At 43.7% G+C, this 17,075-nt stretch overlaps 1 protein-coding gene across 2 annotated transcripts in view; it reads left to right on the top strand.

The window, feature by feature from the left end:
* LCMT1 (leucine carboxyl methyltransferase 1) overlaps window positions 1–16,722 on the top strand; it is a 47,915-nt gene extending 31,193 nt beyond the window's left edge. For both annotated transcript variants that reach the window (XM_077449337.1, XM_077449338.1), the window contains exons 7-11: window positions 2,491–2,611; window positions 5,701–5,802; window positions 6,586–6,677; window positions 8,822–8,919; window positions 12,983–16,722. In XM_077449337.1, the coding sequence (XP_077305463.1) occupies window positions 2,491–2,611; window positions 5,701–5,802; window positions 6,586–6,677; window positions 8,822–8,919; window positions 12,983–13,005 (436 nt within the window). In that variant the 3' untranslated portion in view covers window positions 13,006–16,722. The remainder of the gene's footprint in view (window positions 1–2,490; window positions 2,612–5,700; window positions 5,803–6,585; window positions 6,678–8,821; window positions 8,920–12,982) is intronic.
* The last annotated feature ends 353 nt before the right edge of the window (window positions 16,723–17,075 follow it).

Genomic DNA, 17,075 nt, shown 5'->3' with positions numbered 1-17,075 from the left:
AAATGTTATTAACTATGTGGGGATGAGCTGATGGTGAAAACTTTTACGGTAGGTAGATGCAGATTATGCTTCCTTAAGGCTCGGTTAACATTTGAGCCGCATGCGGATCCCAACAGGGGTGTTTTTGCGTCTCGATTTACCTTTTCAGGTCTGATTTTCAGCCTGAATTTTTGGGCTGAATTCACACCTGAAACGGACCAAAAGATGCACAGCATTTCTCTGCAAAACGCTCCGGACCCACTGCGGAGATATGTGAACCGGCTCCATAGAGAGCCGGTCAAAATCTCCTGCTGATGCAAATTAGATTCGGGGATTCCGCATCCATTTCACAATGTTGAGACCCCAGCCTAAGAGATGAATTTTCAGGGATCGCCTGAAGGCAGAGAAAGTAGGAGACGGATGGAGAGATTGTTGTACAGAGATCCAGAGGAAGGGAAAGGAGAAGTCCTGGAGTTGCACAAGGGCTGAGGAGGGGAGAGAGTAAATTGTTAGGGAGGTTAATTTGTTATTAAAAATAATCATTCAGTGGATGGTATCTGTGTAGCAACACATACATAGTTTATATTTTTTAAAGTTTTATTTTTTTTATTTTTTGTGATAAAAATATTCGAATTAGTCTTCTTGAAAACAAACTTGTAATTATAATGTTCTGTCCACTCACATCTGTTTTTAGAACCTCTTCGTTGGGAGTGGTGGTGGATCTAAATGTAGTTCAGATATCTTGATGGTGTGAAAAAGAGGGTTGTTTGTGTTTTTAGTTGCTTAAAAAAAAAAAAAAAAATTCTTGAAGGGTATCTCCATGTTCGTGAGAAAAAAAAAATGCTCAAATTAAAAAACGAATATAGCATGTACCATTGAGAGTTAGGCTTGGTTCACACTGCAGCAATGCGGGAACCCTGCAAATCCACTGCGGGTTCCTGCATCGCATGTCTCCTGGCAGCAGTTCACACTGCCCTATGCAAACTGCTGGGAGTGTCAATTGAAAGTTAATGACCCCCTCCCCAAATCAGTTCACATATTGCACTGCGAACTGCTAATTCGGACCGGAATCTAAGGTCATGGGTGGTCTGAAAGTGATTGTACACCCTGTACAACCACTTTTACCTACAGATAAACCTATATTATGGCTTACCTGTAGGTGCTGGAAATCTCTCCTAAATCTCCATGGTTTAGGAGATATTTACAAAAAAGCCATGCGCTGTAATCATCGATCGGATTCCTGTCCGAATTAGCACTTTAGAAAGGGAAGATCGTGCCGTTTCTAATGGGGTTCATGCCATGACTGGTGGCTCCTGCGCACATGCGTGGTAGTGACATCGGGAGGCTCCAGCCAGTCACGGAGACAGTTTGCAGCCCTGGAAGGAAGAGGGGTGAAGATGGACGCTCGCTGCTAGTGAGGACAGCGGTGACATTGCAGGCTTCGTTTTCAGGTAAGTGACACGTAATGGGCTACTATGTGAAGCATAGTAGCCCATTATGCTTTACCTTTGCAGGGAAATAGAGGAAGTAAAACCCACCAGGGTTTACTTCCTCTTGAATGTAATGCAAATCTATCTATCTGTATGTATTCTGCATCCCCTGCAACAAAATTTTAATTTTTGGTGAGAAATCATGGCTAAAGAGATGCAGACCCTGCCACTTTTCTCATTAGAGCCCTGCGGATGCAGCAGCCAATTCCTAATTCTAAAACCACTCCCATACAGATTCACTCAGCATATGAACAAAAACAAACAGCTGATTCTTCATAATAACAAAAGGAATGAATCTGCAACAATGTTTTTTCAGATCCTTGCAATGTACATAGATTACCCAGAAGGGAATGTTTTTTTGTTTGTTTTTTTTTCCCGCAAAAGTGGAGTTACTCTTTAAAAAAAAACTGCTGTTTGACCACAGTTAGAAGCCCATACACGCTATTAGATTTTCTGCAGATTTTTGTATTAAGATTTACCAAAACCATAATATGAAAAAAAATTAAAAATATGAGGTCAAACCTGAAGTCAAAAATCTGCAGAAAATCAAATAGTGTGTATTTGGGTCTTACCCTTTATGTATTGAGAGACCTTGGATGAATGTGTAGAAAGATGTGGAGCCCCAAATGAATTGTTAAATCAGTCAGGTTCCAACAATTAGGTTTATGAAAAGTTGGTACCCAACAACTTTTAGGCCTTGCTAATGCATCTTTAAATTCTTTTCACAGAGATTAGCCACATATAAACTATGACACACATGGAGAAGAGTTCTGCAGAAGTTATTACAAGCCCTGGAGTAGAGGAATTGCCTAAACCCTCAACCCTGTTGGTTACCAACTTTTTACAGATATGATTGTATAAACTTCACTGACTCACCAATTCCTTGTCCAAATATTTTATTGGGAAAGGAATACTGACTCAAAAAATTCATCTTTTTCACACCGCCTTTCAACTGAAAGTTCTTTTTTTCCATGTTGTGTTGATTTTGCCTGAAATGTTCTTTATCTGTCTTTATTTCCAGGCTTCCAACACTTCTTGTGGCGGAGTGTGTGCTGGTTTACATGTCCCCTGAGTATTCTGCCAACCTCCTGAGATGGGCAGCTGACACCTTTCCCACAGCCATGTTTGTAAACTATGAACAGGTATAGGATCATATGGTGTTCTTAAAGCAGAGTTCCGCTCCCCCCAGCAAGAAATTAAGTCAACAGCTGTACTTACCTGTCCTGGAATCCAGTGATGTCGGCAACCCAGCCGATGTTTGCATCAGCTCTCGGGTGCTGCTGCTGCTATTGCCTGTAAGGGAAACCGGCAGGGAAGCTACTGCGCATGCGTGAAGAGCGCTATGCTTTCTGAATGTCCTGGTGGCGGGGGAAGGTGGAGGGGGGCCGAACTTCCAAGAGATCTTGAAGTGGCGAGATCACTTGGAAGTCGGGACCTCATGAAGGAGATTCACCCTTCCTATTTGTCCTGTTTACCTTTAAAAATCCCACATTTTGGGTTATCCCCAGAAAACAGAGGGGAAAGTCTTCCAATGGGGACACTAATTCTGGTGACCTGGGGGTCCCCAAAGAATTCCCTTTAATTTGTAGGGATTTCCTCTCACATTCTGTTTGGCTTTGGGACAGGAAGTAAAGGGAAATCTGTTTCATGTCTATGGCAGTAGCAAACCCCCTTCTAGATTACTATTTTTGGGGTGTAGACGTATAGAAGTCACCAACCCCACCACACCAGGATAATCCAGCTCACTCTTCCCTTCTACATTTATGCACTTGTTTGAACTAAGTATTCGTGTTTCTGGCATGGCCAGCTGATATACTTCCAGTGGTCCAGTTGTGCCTACACGACCAACCACCCTTATATATAATTTGTGTCTCTCCCAGAGACGCTAGAAATTAATTTGTTTTTCTTTGCAGTTGTGGGCAGTTGCTGGACTAATATGTAAGAACCATTTTTCATAGGATGGGGGAAAGGGCAGCACAGTGGTGTAGTGGTTAGCACTTTCACCTAGCAGCAATAGGGTTGCTGGTTCAAACCCCGACCACGACACTATCTGCCTGGAGTTTGCATGTTCTCCCTGTGCCTGCGTGGGTTTCTTCCGGCTACTCCGGTTTCCTCCCACACTCCAAAGACATGCTGGTAGGTTAATTAGACCCTGTCCAAAAAAAAATAAAAAAAATGGCCATAATATGTGTATGTGTTGTAAGTGTGTCGGGACCCTAAAGGACCGCGTAAAAGCTGCAGATGGACACCGGTGGCAAGAAATCGCCCTGAGGCAATTCAGTTCGCATAGGTAGCGCTATACAAGTCACTCATTCATTCATATGCCACATCCTCTTTATTGCCGTCACTTCCTGTCCTAAGGACAGACGGTCACTGGAGACTATTACTGTTATAGCCACTAGTAGTAATCACTTTTCCTTGGGGGGGGGGGGGGGGGGGCTTGGGGCGCTCACCCCCCCCCCTCTCTAGGAGAACACAATCGCTGGAGATGAAACATGGTTGAAGATCTCCCTGGTCCAGGTATGTTTTACTCATTTCCCATTGAGGATGCACTATCTCGCACTCTCTCCGTGATCAGACTGTAGCACTGTAATTTTCAAGCAAGACACCAGTTGAGTGTGGCGGAACATCTTGGGTGCTTCCATCAAGATATATAGCTTCCTCCTGTCTGGATCCAGGAACCAGGTATTATATCTGCGTACCCAAGAATCTAGCTTTAAGGCTGCTTTCACACTGCAGCGGGAGCGGCGTCGGCGGTAAAGTGCCGCTATTTTTAGCGGCGCTTTACCGTCGTTTTAGCAGCGGTGTGCGGGCGCTAGCGGGGTGGTTTTAACCCCCGCTAGCGGCCGAAAAGGGGTTAAACCCGCCCACAAAGCGCCGCTGCAGCGGCGCTTTGCTGGCGGTATTGCCGCGGTGTCCCATTGATTTCAATGGGTAGGAGCGGTTTAGGAGCGGTGAATACACCGCTCCTTCACCGCTGCAAAGATGCGGCTGGCAGGACTTTTTTCACCGTCCTGCCAGCGCATCGCTCCAGTGTGAAAGCCCTCCGGCTTTCACACTGGAGTTAAAGGGGCCGGTTTTTTTCAGGCGTTACACAGGCGCTATTTTTAGCGCTGTAACGCCTGAATACCGCCCCAGTGTGAAAGCAGCCTAAGTGCTCTGGAACTGGAACTCACTTTACTGAAAACTCACACAGAATTTATAAAGCACACAGCACCAGATAGGGTCTGATCACATTACCCTAACCTTACAAGTGGTACAGTGGTCACAATTGTAATCTCCTCTCCAAGAGATGATCAGACAGACAAACAATAGGTGACTCAATTAACAATTGCAACTTACACCTAAGAGGCTCAAAAGACAAAGACCCTTTACACATACACCTTAAACAGATATACTGTATCAGGAGACCTCCAAATCGAGTTGCTTTGAGCTGATGATGTTAACAACTGCTCTGAGTAACACAGTCTTAAGCAGTAATTGCTGGTTTGTGCATAGAGACCCCAAATATGTATACGGGTCTTCCAGTTCCCAGAGTCTGTGTTTTGGGGAAACATGAACTTGAATCCATAGCAAGGGTCCCCTAGGCACCCCCCCCCCCCCCCCCCCCAACAGTAGTTTGGCCACCTCGCAGTCCCCTCCAAAAGCTCCTGTCCTAGTTGGGTCTGTCACAATGAGAGCCTAATATGTGTCGGTCAATTGTAAAGACAACCAAGAACTGCACAGGCACCAGGATTTTCTTGACTGTGTAATTTCTGAGCCACCATCTCATTCCAGGAGGTAAATGTTGACCCTAGGTGATGTAAGATCGCTCTGTTCTTCTGGAGAGAAAAGAAGATGAAGGCATTGTCAGGAGAATTGTGATCTCTGTATAAGGGATTTAAATACCTGGAATTATTACAATTATTATAACGAACAGCCTTCGCTGTCTATAGGTGACAAACGCATTTTGAACTTGCACAACTATTGCAGAACTACAGTAATTTGTTAGAGCTCAAGATAAACGTGGCCTGAGCTGACAGAGTGAGAACTATTCAGGAGTTCTGGAATATTGTATATCCCTGCTCCTCCTATAAAATCCGTTCTTGCTGGAACCGATTCAGCTGGCAGGATGGGCAGGACGGTTTATGGGCTGTCAAACATTTGATGGGAACAGTCTGATGTTTTATTTGATGACTTTACGAGCCAGTGATAAGAAATGACTGTTAACCTCTGTTCTTCTACTGACCAGGTCAACATGGCAGACCGCTTTGGACAGATCATGATAGAGAATTTGCAGAGGAGACAATGCAACCTGGTGGGAGTTGAGGCCTGCCGGTCACTCCAGTCTCAGGTAAGAAGCCCACTGCTCTCCTCCTCTCTGTTGCACAATTTTAAAGGGACATAGTCCACCCAGACTTGATGTTTGAGTTTTGATTGAAGCTGGCTGGTTGAATTTTCCACCACCTTTGCTTTTATCTCACAGGTCTCGGCACTAGTATTAATCTACTCTATATAAAGTGCTTGTCTTTCTATCTATTACTTGTGCCAAAATCTCTATTAATGAACATAAATGAATACATTCATCTGTGCATAACCAGTTCAATTGTTTTTTTGTGCAGTGATGCCAAAAGGGGAAAAATTATGTAAACTTTTTGCTCATACTTTTTTCAGCTTAAAGTAAAACTATAGGAAGCACATATTATTATTTATTTTTTATTTATTTTTTTTCCATCTTGGATAGAGTTATGGATGGTTATAACCCCTATAAGGATTATTTTTGCCCACTTTGTCCCATTGGGGGAAATTACTTTCCCATAGAAAAAACAGGAAGTGAGAGGAAATCCCCTACAAATTGAATTTCTTGAACTATTATCCCTATTGTAAGAGTTCCCCTCTAATACCACACAGACAGTAAAGAAAAAAAATCTTTGGAGAGACTTAGACCTTGCAAAAGATAAAAAAAAACACAAAGTCACAATATGGTTATAAATAATATATAGGACATCATTGCAGCATTGAAGTCTAAGTTAAACTTTTTGGTTTCCGCATTTGTATGTAGCAACCTTTTATAAAAATGTAGACATTTTGTTTAATTTTATAAAGTAGGGTTTTTACATGAATGCATTTATTGCAGATTGATCGATTCTTGTCTAATGGGTGGGAAGCAGCAGATGCCTTGGACATGATCCGAGTGTATGGCAGTCTACCTCGGAATGATTTAGCACGGTATGTAACCTCACACATCTAACCTAGGTCGGAATATGCATGCAGTTTCTTCAATAGGGAAGATTTACTAAAGCTGTTGCACTCAGAATCTGGTGCAGCTGTGCATGGTAGCCAATCAGCTTCTAACATCAGCTTGTTTAATGAAGCTTTAGCAATAAAACCAGGAAGCTGGTTTTTATGCAAAGCTGCCCCAGATTTTGCACTCTTCAGTTTTAGTAAATAAGCCCCAATGCCTCTCTTCCTATAGGACTACATGTGCACGGGCTAATGGCACGAATGTTATCGGCAGGAATCGGATTACAGCAGCCAGCTGTATCTGCCACCTGTGAGCAGCTAGCTGCAGCCGCTGGGCCCTGTACACTTCAATGACAGGTCATTGGCTACCGCAGCTATCCTGTGGCTAGCTGCGCCGCCATTAGTTACCTGCGGTGATTGCTGCTGGACGCACCTTGTGTGAACTTGTGTAGCTGGAGCACAGTATTCACATATCCTGTGCTATAAAGATGTCAGATTTTGTGGCTTTGCCCCCCCCATTTTGGTTTATGTCCCTCCTATACCACTGCCATCCTTGGTTTGACCAGTTGAACATAGTGCAGGGAATGATGGGTATTAATTAGGAAAGAAATCAATGTTTGTCTACCCCTAGTAACAAATTAGCTAGCATGTAGTAGTGCTGACACTGTCCACGAAGCAGTTTGGCCTCGGAGAGGGAAGCTGCAAAGGTAAAAGAGATATTACATGTCTGTCTATGCAGAAATTGGAGGAGTTTGTGAGTAAAGACTGGCTGAATGCACTATTGGGGTGCAGTCACCAGTGTTACTAATCCCACAACAGTAAAATAAGTCTGAATATGCAGTAAAGCATGCTTGTTATAGGTATTTAGCAGTTTATATTTACTAAAAGGATTATATTTCCATGTTCTGTATACTGTGGGAGATCAGATATAGTGAATGCATGGTCCTGGGTTTAGTATTTCAAATTGACATCATTGGTGTCCCTCTTATGTACAGTATATTCTGGGATATACTAAACTCCTTCCTTGCAAGACTCCTAAAATGGTAGGAAGCTTATTCTTATATTCCTATTTTTCTTACTTGAGCCTGACCCCATCCAGCAATGTGCGCAATGGCTCCAGCCCCTGTCTCTCTCCTCCTTTGGACAGATTGAGAGCAGCAGGAGCCACTGGCAATCAAATCCAGTGACGTGGGGAATCGGGAGCGAGCCCGCATCGTTGCACCTAGGAAACGCGGCTTGGCGTGCGGGCACCTGATAAAGAGGGGCTTGGAGTGCCGGTTGGGTACCCCAGGAGAGGAGGATCAGGGCTGCTCTGTGCAAAACCATTGCACAGAGCAGGTAAGTATAACCTGTTAGTTGTTTTTTTTTGTTTTTTTTTAATAAAAAATAGCAAAGTGTTTACACCCCCTTCTAAGGAACATAATGTTAATGGGGAACTGTCTGCCTGTCTGGGTGCATGAGGACAGTGAACTAGAGTACTGCACTGTGGGCATGGAAGATCCTTTTATTAGATTAGGTATAGAAAAAAATACTGACGACTGGGCACCGGGGTGCCATTAACTAAGACTGGCAGAATGGAACACATACACCGATCAGCCATAACATGATGGCCACAGACAGGTAAAGCAAATAACATCAATTATATCAAGACAATGGTACCTTAAGCTTGGTGGGATGCATGTGTTGAAAGCAGAAAAAAAATGGGCAAGTGTCAATGGATTTGAGCAACTTTGCCAAGGCTAAATTGTAATGGCTAGACGACTGGGTCAGAGTGTTTCCAAAACTGCAGCTCTTGTGGGATGTTCCCGGTCTGCAGTGGTCAGGACTGACCAAAAGTGGACCAGAGAATGAAAACCGGAAACATGGTCATCGGCAGTCAGGGCTCATCGATGCACCATGGAGGGTGGAGGCTGGCCGGTGTAGTCCAATCTAATAGAAGAGCCACTGTAGCTAAAAAAAAAAAACTTTTGTGAGTTACTGTATGTGTATACTTGTGCTGGGGAAATGTGACTGTAATCAGCGGCAGGGATTGATGTCCGTATGCTCTGTAAAGCTGTACAAAGCTTGTTGACACTATATAAATGAATGCAATAAATTAGTAAAATTTCATTTGGTTTCCCTTCCCCCAGGATTGAGAAGCTGGAATTTTTAGATGAAAAGGAATTACTGGAACAGCTGCTACTCCATTACTGTATCAGCTGGGGTACAAAAGACTCATTACACTTGGGTAAGGACATTTTGTCTCAGCATATTTAAAAAAGAACTGCTGCGTACATCGTGGACCACTTTATCATTTGTTTTAATATCTCTCTAAGTTAATTTCTTCTGAGATGGAGACTCTGAGAATTCAGCATATAGATGGTCTTAAAGCAGAACTTCACCCACCCAAAAGTCCTCTTCCTTCTCCCTCCCTTCCTCTTCCTTCCTTCTCCCTCCCTTCCTCTTCCTTCCTTCCTTCTCCCTCCCTTCCTCTTCCTTCCTTCCTTCTCCCTCCCTTCCTCTTCCTTCCTTCCTTCCTTCTCCCTCCCTTCCTCTTCCTTCCTTCCTTCCTTCTCCCTCCCTTCCTCTTCCTTCCTTCCTTCCTTCCTTCTCCCTCCCTTCCTCTTCCTTCCTTCCTTCCTTCCTTCTCCCTCCCTTCCTCTTCCTTCCTTCCTTCTCCCTCCCTTCCTCTTCCTTCCTTCCCCCTCCCTTCCTCTTCCTCTTCCTTCCTTCTCCCTCCCTCTTTCTCTTCCTTCCTTCCTTCTCCCTCCCTCTTTCTCTTCCTTCCTTCCTTCTCCCTCCCTCTTTCTCTTCCTTCCTTCCTTCTCCCTCCCTCTTTCTCTTCCTTCCTTCCTTCCTTCTCCCTCCCTCTTTCTCTTCCTTCCTTCCTTCTCCCTCTTCCTCTTTCTCTTCCTTCCTTCCTTCTCCCTCTTCCTCTTTCTCTTCCTTCCTTCCTTCTCCCTCTTCCTCTTTCTCTTCCTTCCTTCCTTCTCCCTCTTCCTCTTTCTCTTCCTTCCTTCCTTCTCCCTCTTCCTCTTTCTCTTCCTTCCTTCCTTCTCCCTCTTCCTCTTTCTCTTCCTTCCTTCCTTCTCCCTCTTCCTCTTTCTCTTCCTTCCTTCCTTCTCCCTCTTCCTCTTCCCCTTCCCCTTCCCCTTCCTTCGCCCTCCCCCCCCCACTTCTGGATCACCAAAGTGATCTAAGCAAAAGTTCGCCCCCCTTTCCCCCGCAGCCTTCTGGGTCATGTCGCAGATCCCAGAATACTGCGGGACCATTCCAATAATTTTTCCATAGGTCACTGAAGAACTTCTTTTGAAAGAGGTTTATTTTTATTTTTTTACCGCTTTTCGCTAAAAACACAACAAACTTATAAACCTAATAGAGATTCAATTACAAGAGCATTAGCCATAGCAGTGGGTGGAGCTGGGAACATAGGTGCAAAGATCTGAGACAGATGAAAAGCTAGTAGGTGATTCAAAATAGAAAAAGAATCCAGCGCAAACTATCAGTGTAGTAATTAAAAACACACATTTTTTTGAAAAACAAAAGAAGGGAGGGTATATAATCCTCTGACTGAAGGGCCACTGAGCTGTGCATGGCAGATCGAGAAAAAGCCTGGCCAGGCTGCAGAAAGCACTGTGCTGCCGAATTGGTAATGCACTCGGAGAAGGAAAACGGCCGCTGTCTGTGGTGAGGTCACCCACCTGAATGACGTCCTCTACCCATATGTACTGAGGGGAGGAACCTGTTCTGGAGGAAGGCATAGGAGTACTGTCCCAGCCCTGCTGCCAGCACCCTGTAATACTCTAGAAGAGCCTGAAAGCTGCTGCGGCTGGACACAGAGTTCAGCTTTTCCCCTTTGTTGGCCTAATATGCCTTGTTCTGCGCTTTATCAAGATGTCTTCCTTCTTACAGAGAAAAAGGAGTTGCTTTACTAAAGACAAATAGACTGTGCACTTTGCAAAGTGCAATTGCAGTCTGGAAAAGCAGTTGGTCCAGAGCTTAGTAAATGAGGGAGAGCTCTGCTGACTTCCATCATCCAATCATGTGCAAGCAAAAAATTTCGTATTTTTTTTTTTATTTGCCTTGAATGTGATTGGGTACTCTTTGCAAAGTGAGGCTTTGACTCATTTACTAAACTGTGGAGTAACCGCACTTTGCAAAGTGCACAGTCTATTTGCCTTTAGTATATCAACCCCAAAGTGCCGAACAAGGCATGGCAAGTCAGTGAAGGGGAAAAGATCAGCTGTTGGCTGTTTTTGGGCACATCTTCCAGAGTTCAGTTTCTCTTTAACATATTTAAACATTTTTAAAGGTTAATTTCCAAGGACCAATTCTCAGAATACCGACTGTTTGCGTTCTGAGCATTCATCCCTGGGGGTCATATGGCCTTAAACGTTGGTAGCACTGTGTGCACTGTCCATCTGCAGCAGCTTTCCACCTCTTATGGAGTTTTACAGGGTGCTGGCAGTGGGGGCTGGATAATGTGCCTGTGCTTTCTGCCTGCTAATAAATGCCAGCGTCTTATCTCTGCTTTTATCAAGATGGTTGCCTTCCCACAGAGACAAAGGCAAGGTTTTGCTTTCTCTTATCAGATCCTCCAGCAATGCATCACAGTAGTCCAATATCACAAAGTCTAACGGTCAGAGACAGCAGTGCCTTAAAGGATACGTTTACCTTTGGGAGCATGTTACATGTTACACCCGTATTTAGTAATGTGTGACATGCTCTAGCAGTTGCAACCACATCATACATAGAGTTTGGTGAATAAATGAACTACAACTACCATCTTCTATTGTAGCAGACATTTTGTAGTTCTCAATGAACTACGAGGGTGCTGGTAAGAGCTTTCATAGTTCATTGATCTTCCTACTCTTCAGTAACGGTCTGCCTATACGGGAGGTATACTGAGAGTTTGCAGGAGCTTGGCATTGCACCTGTGATAAACCGATCAAGGGTGCAGTGTTTTCCAGGTTCCCGTGGAAAAAAATAATAAATGCACATTTTTTTTTCTGCAGAAATAGTGCATGTGCATTTATTATTTCCCAAAAGGTGAACTTAAGCTCGCCATACATTATATAATTTTTTTTTTTTTTTTTTGCACCGCATACTAGCACATTATGCCTTGCTTTGAAACAAAAACGCCACTGCTGCTGGGGCTTCCATCTTAACCCGGTCTTCCTTCCATGTTTGCAGGCGTTGTCCGTTTGAATGGCTGAGCCACTATGACATCACTCCCGCACATGCGCATGGGAGTCACAGCTGCAACACAGTGTTCTGAATGGATGACACCATCTATTCAGAGCGCAGTGCGCATGCATCAATGGCAACACCGGCTGCTACTAAAGTAAATATCTCCTACACGATGCAGGTTTAGGAGATATTTACTGTACCTATAGGTAAGCCTTATTATAGACCTACCTGTAGGTATAAATTGAAAAGCGGACTTTACTACTGTTTTAAATCTCGCAATGTAAGCAGGTATACAACTGTGGGCTTTAGGCACAGGAATGCTTAGGCGCAGTCGCATATCAGGAGGGTGCACTATTGTTCTTCACTAGAAGTTACAGACGAAAGGTAGATTTTGTAAGGGAACTGTTTAGGTGCAATTAATACTTTTAGGTATAACCTAACACAAATTCAATCTTTCCTTTTTTGAGTTCAGATTCAATTTAGGGAGGAACCTTTAAAGTGGTTCCAAAGGCAGAAGGTCTTTTACCTTCATGCATTCCATTCTCTTACCTGAGCCCCATCTCTATCCAAAGATGTGCACGAGAGCAGCAGCTTCTTGCTGGTTTCTCTCTCCTCATTGGCTCAAACAGCAGTGGCAGCCATTGGCTCCTCCTCCTGCTGCTGCCAGTCAAAGCCAGTAGGCCAATGAGGAGTTGGAGGGGGGGGGGGGGTTCAAGTCCATGCAGTTCTGTGTTTGAATGGACAATGGCCATTCACAGGACAGTGGCTCAGGAGCAAGCCTGCTTGAGTGCCCCCCTAGCAAGCAGCTTGCTAGTGAGGGCACTTGGCAGGGGGGGGGGGGGGGGCCAGGACCGCTCAATTTGGGAACCAAAAAGAGGAGGATTGGGGCTACTCTGCAAAACTATTACACAGAGCAGATATGTATAACATGTTTGTAAAAATTGTTCATTTAAAAAACAAAAAACATTTGTCTAACTTACTTAGCCATCCGTGCTCCTATATTAGGACCTGGGATTTGTTCTTGTCCTACCAAATAAAAAGGACGACCACTCCTTTAAAAAAAATAAAAAATACTCATGCCTGTTCCTGATAACTGTCATCCCTCTTTCTTGTTTTTCTAGGTCTGTCGAAAATCATGTTTTGACATACAGAAAAGTGGACACAGCCATGATATTCCTATCACACTGACTTCAAATTGGCAAACTAAAGACATTTTGGCTTTCTATCTTCCTAGCTACACCTAGCAGAAAATGTTATTCCTGATGCCAAGTGCTTTGTGAGCTGTTTGTGTTTTCACAGTTCGAAACAAATCTCCCGTGTCTGTGGAAGTCTGGCTGTAAGCATTGGATGGAGTTATTGTGCAGTTTGCATGCCCTCAGCCTCCAAAGTGCAAACTTCATGGACAGTGTGCGTGTTTATGTTAATTTTTATTATGATGAGCAAATATTACTCAGTACAAGGTTTGGCACTACTGACTTCCTGGTCTTCTCTTTGTCTGGAGATTGCAGCTGATGTGACGGCAAAATTAAAATTCCGTTATATGAAATGTGGTTGTAAGTATTGTGAAGCCCATAGGTGACATATAAGGGTTACCATTATCATTTTCAGTACACCAAACCGTGATTTCGCAGACCTTGAGGCTGGATTCATACATGGGCGGTACAATTTCCAGCTCCGTTATCTCTGCCAAGAGAAAAATCCGCTGTTCAGCAATTCCTCTCTGTTTTATCTTTGGATCAGCTGAGCAGGGCGAGGGGCAAGGTGTAGTGAGGAGGGGGAGAGGATTCTTGTTCACACCGGAACGCATCTGTGAATCAGATGCATTCCCATAGAAGCTTATGTGCCTGCAATTCGCACCACAATGCCCAGAAAGCGCCCACGTTTTTTGGTCAATGTGTTAGTGTATCTAAACCTGCATATAAAGCTGGCAATAGTTGTAGCGATTTTTCTTTCCTGAAACCACGCTCGATTCCCCCATCAACACAGTCCGTGATGATGAGGAATCCCTTCCGCAGAGCAATTGTGTTCTCCCAGCAGGTGGTTGTCGTGGTCAGCCATCCCCACCAGGAAAACAAAGTGCTTACTGCTAGCGGCTATCATAGCCACTAGCAATAATCGCATGGAAAATCCAACAGGCTGGTTGTACCCAAGTTGAACGAGTAATCAACTTGAAAGCAATTGCGGGGGAAATGGGGCAGTATGATTTTTTTTTTTTTTTTTTTACCGTCAAAGGCATTACAGCCAAGTAAAATAAAAAATCTTTATTACATATTTATAGACAATTTACAAAAAGACCAAAGATTTAAAAACAACCCGTTTCATTGGCTTAAGTGTAGATTTGATGTTTAAGCCATAGTTATGAATATAGCAATGTATACAGATGGAATGTATAGTTTAGCCAGTACTCGACATGTTTCACGGTTGATTGAACAACTTGGGTACATTCAGCCTGCCCATACATGGTTCGAATTTTAGCAGGTCCCTGTTGAACCGGTCTAGATTCAAATGGTCTATGGCTGGCTTAACACTCCCTTCCCCACAAAGCTGCTGTCCAAAGGTGTCGCTGTGCTCATTGATGCAGAGTGGGGGCGCTGTAATACAGGAGGTGTGTTACTGGCACCAGGTAAAAATAGAGGGGAAAAGCCCAAATAAGAAAAATAATGCAGCCACCACATCTAATGTTTGGTAAGCTGCAATATGTTACATTTTTGGTTTTGGGTTTAATACTTCTTTTTAAAGTGTATTTAAACCCTACCATTGACCTCTTAACCCCTTACTGTCAGCTTCCATTGGCCCTTTAAAGGTTCCTTAACACCAGAAGCCAGGAGGCATGTTCTCATCATGTGAATGCTATGATTGGCTTTAATTGGTCATATAATTAGAAAATTGTCCTACTGGCTCCTAATTGTAAACAATGACAGCTCAGTCACAGTGCTGGGGCAATGAATGAGCATGCATATTCAGCAGAAAAAAGGCATGTACTGTAGGCGCATAAGGAGATCAAACACAAGGCTGTAGACTTATAGTATATGTATCAATCATGAAAAATAAGAGTCCTTTTAAAAGGCCAAATAAAAAGTCAATTCACTTGGGGCAAGCTCATCCAAAGAGGAAGTCAACTCTGCATGTCATTCAACAAAGACAAAAAAAGAGAGCGCACCCCTCTAAGTGTAATAGGTTTAAACTAGTTTAAGAACTACAAAGGAGCCACTCGCATTTGGGTAACCATTAAAAGCTCATTAATCCGGTGGGCATCCGCTGAATATCGCTGGAAGATCCTCAACAGGCTTAGCATAAACCGCAGTGCTGGGATGGGACGCCAGCCACTCTTTCAGGTCGCAGGCTGCCAGAAAGTCAGAACGCAGTGCCAACGTGAGCGTGATGACGTCCCTAGAAGGGGGTTGCTCTGAAATGTGTTGCACATCCACCTTCTGGTGATGCCATCCCACTCACATCGGTGCTGCGTTCCAACTTTCTGGCAGCGCGTGACCTGGAAGAGAGTGGTTGGCGTCCCTTCCCATCATTGTGGTTTATGCTAAGTCTGTTGAGGATCTTCAGCGAATGCCCACCGAATTGATGAGCTTTTTATGGTTACCCAAATGTGAGTGGCCCCTTTGTAGCTTTTATTAAAGGAGTTTTAAAGTGGTTGTAAACCCTTACAAACCACTTTGACCTACAGGTAAGCCTAGATTAAGGCTTACCTGCAGGTCCAAGAAATATCTCCTAAACCTATACGGTTTAGGAGATATTTACCTGAAGACAGCGGCGCGCAGGCGCACTGGGCAAGCCGCCGATCGCGGCGATATGCCGCGAGTGTCAGCTCCCGTGCGCAGGCGCGGGAGTGGCTTCATCGCTGCTCCGGCGAATCCCAACGCTGGAGCAGCGAGACCCACCAAGAAGATGGACGCTCGGAACTACAGGGGACAGCGGTGACTTCGCTGGCTCCTGTGTCAGGTAAGTGACACATAATAGACTACTATGCGATGCATAGTAGTCCATTATGCTTTACCTTTGCAGCGAGACAAAGAGGAAGTAAACCCATCAGGGTTTACTTCCTCTTTAACCTATTTCACTTCCCCTTTTTTGTCTTTGTATGCTTACTCAGCGGTACCAGCGATGCACATATATGTGGCAGAATGCCAATATGCTCCCCCACGGTGCTGCCACATATATGCGTACATCTGGCACATACCCATTGATTCTTCCAGAGCTCCTCACTTCCTGTGCTACTCTTAAATCCAAAGCAGTGTTATCAGCTCTGCCTAGTTAAACTCTGTAGCCCACATAACACCTCCGCATGGTATGGGATAGATGCTCTATGGTCCTAAGACTTCCTGTTCTTGGCTGATAAAATTGCGCCTCTACAGATGCAGTACAGTGATTTTGTCAAAGTGTTTTTGTCACCAGGAAAAAAAAAAAATAGGGGGAAAAGCCTAAAAAAAGAAAAACTAATGTAGCCATCACTAATAATGGACTGATGAGCTGTACTTGCTAACACTTTTTTTTCTTGATATGCACACCCATGGTGTGTTCACAGATGGGCAATTCTCTCACAAAGACTGATTAGCGGTGAGGGATCCACTGGTCATAATGCAAATCGCACAACCACGTGGACTAGTCACGGACTTCTTCCTGACTCCGCTCTCCATAATATATAGGGAGGAATTCTCAAGCTTTTCATAAGGAATGTTCGCTGATCTGCCAGGAAAGATTTCCCAATATGTCAGAAAGTCTATTCATGCTGTAACTTGCAGGTGCAATAATCGGAAATGATTGCAGGTGTCACCGATGTCTACAAATTGTAAGGGTTACAAGCAAAGATGGAACCCGTTACACAGCCAATAAAATTAATGCAACTCCATTCTTGGTAATCTGTCTTATTAAAGGTGGTTATTCAAATCATTGTAAATTATTGTTTTAAGAGAATTTGTCATTTTTGGCATATCGCCTTAATCTGGTCTATGAAATGTATCACTTGTTAATTTTAATATAATAATAATAATAATAATAATATATATAGTACTTACCTGTCAATGGCTATCTTTTATAGAGTTGTGTGTGGTGGAAGTGTGTGCATTTATGAAGAGTGTATACAGTGGATATAAAAAGTCTACACACCCCTGTTAAAATGTCAGGTTTCTGTGATGTAGAAAAATGAGACCAAGATAAATAATTTCAGAGCTTTTTCCATCTTTAATGTGACCTATAAACTGT

Source organism: Lithobates pipiens, unplaced genomic scaffold (assembly GCF_037356315.1).
Source record: "Lithobates pipiens isolate NorthernLeopardFrog02 unplaced genomic scaffold, aLitPip1_a1.2 Scaffold_22, whole genome shotgun sequence".
In the NCBI taxonomy this organism is placed as follows: Eukaryota; Metazoa; Chordata; class Amphibia; order Anura; family Ranidae; genus Lithobates; species Lithobates pipiens.
The sequence above is the reverse complement of the archived record's forward strand: the minus strand, read 5'-3'. Positions and strand labels throughout refer to the sequence as shown.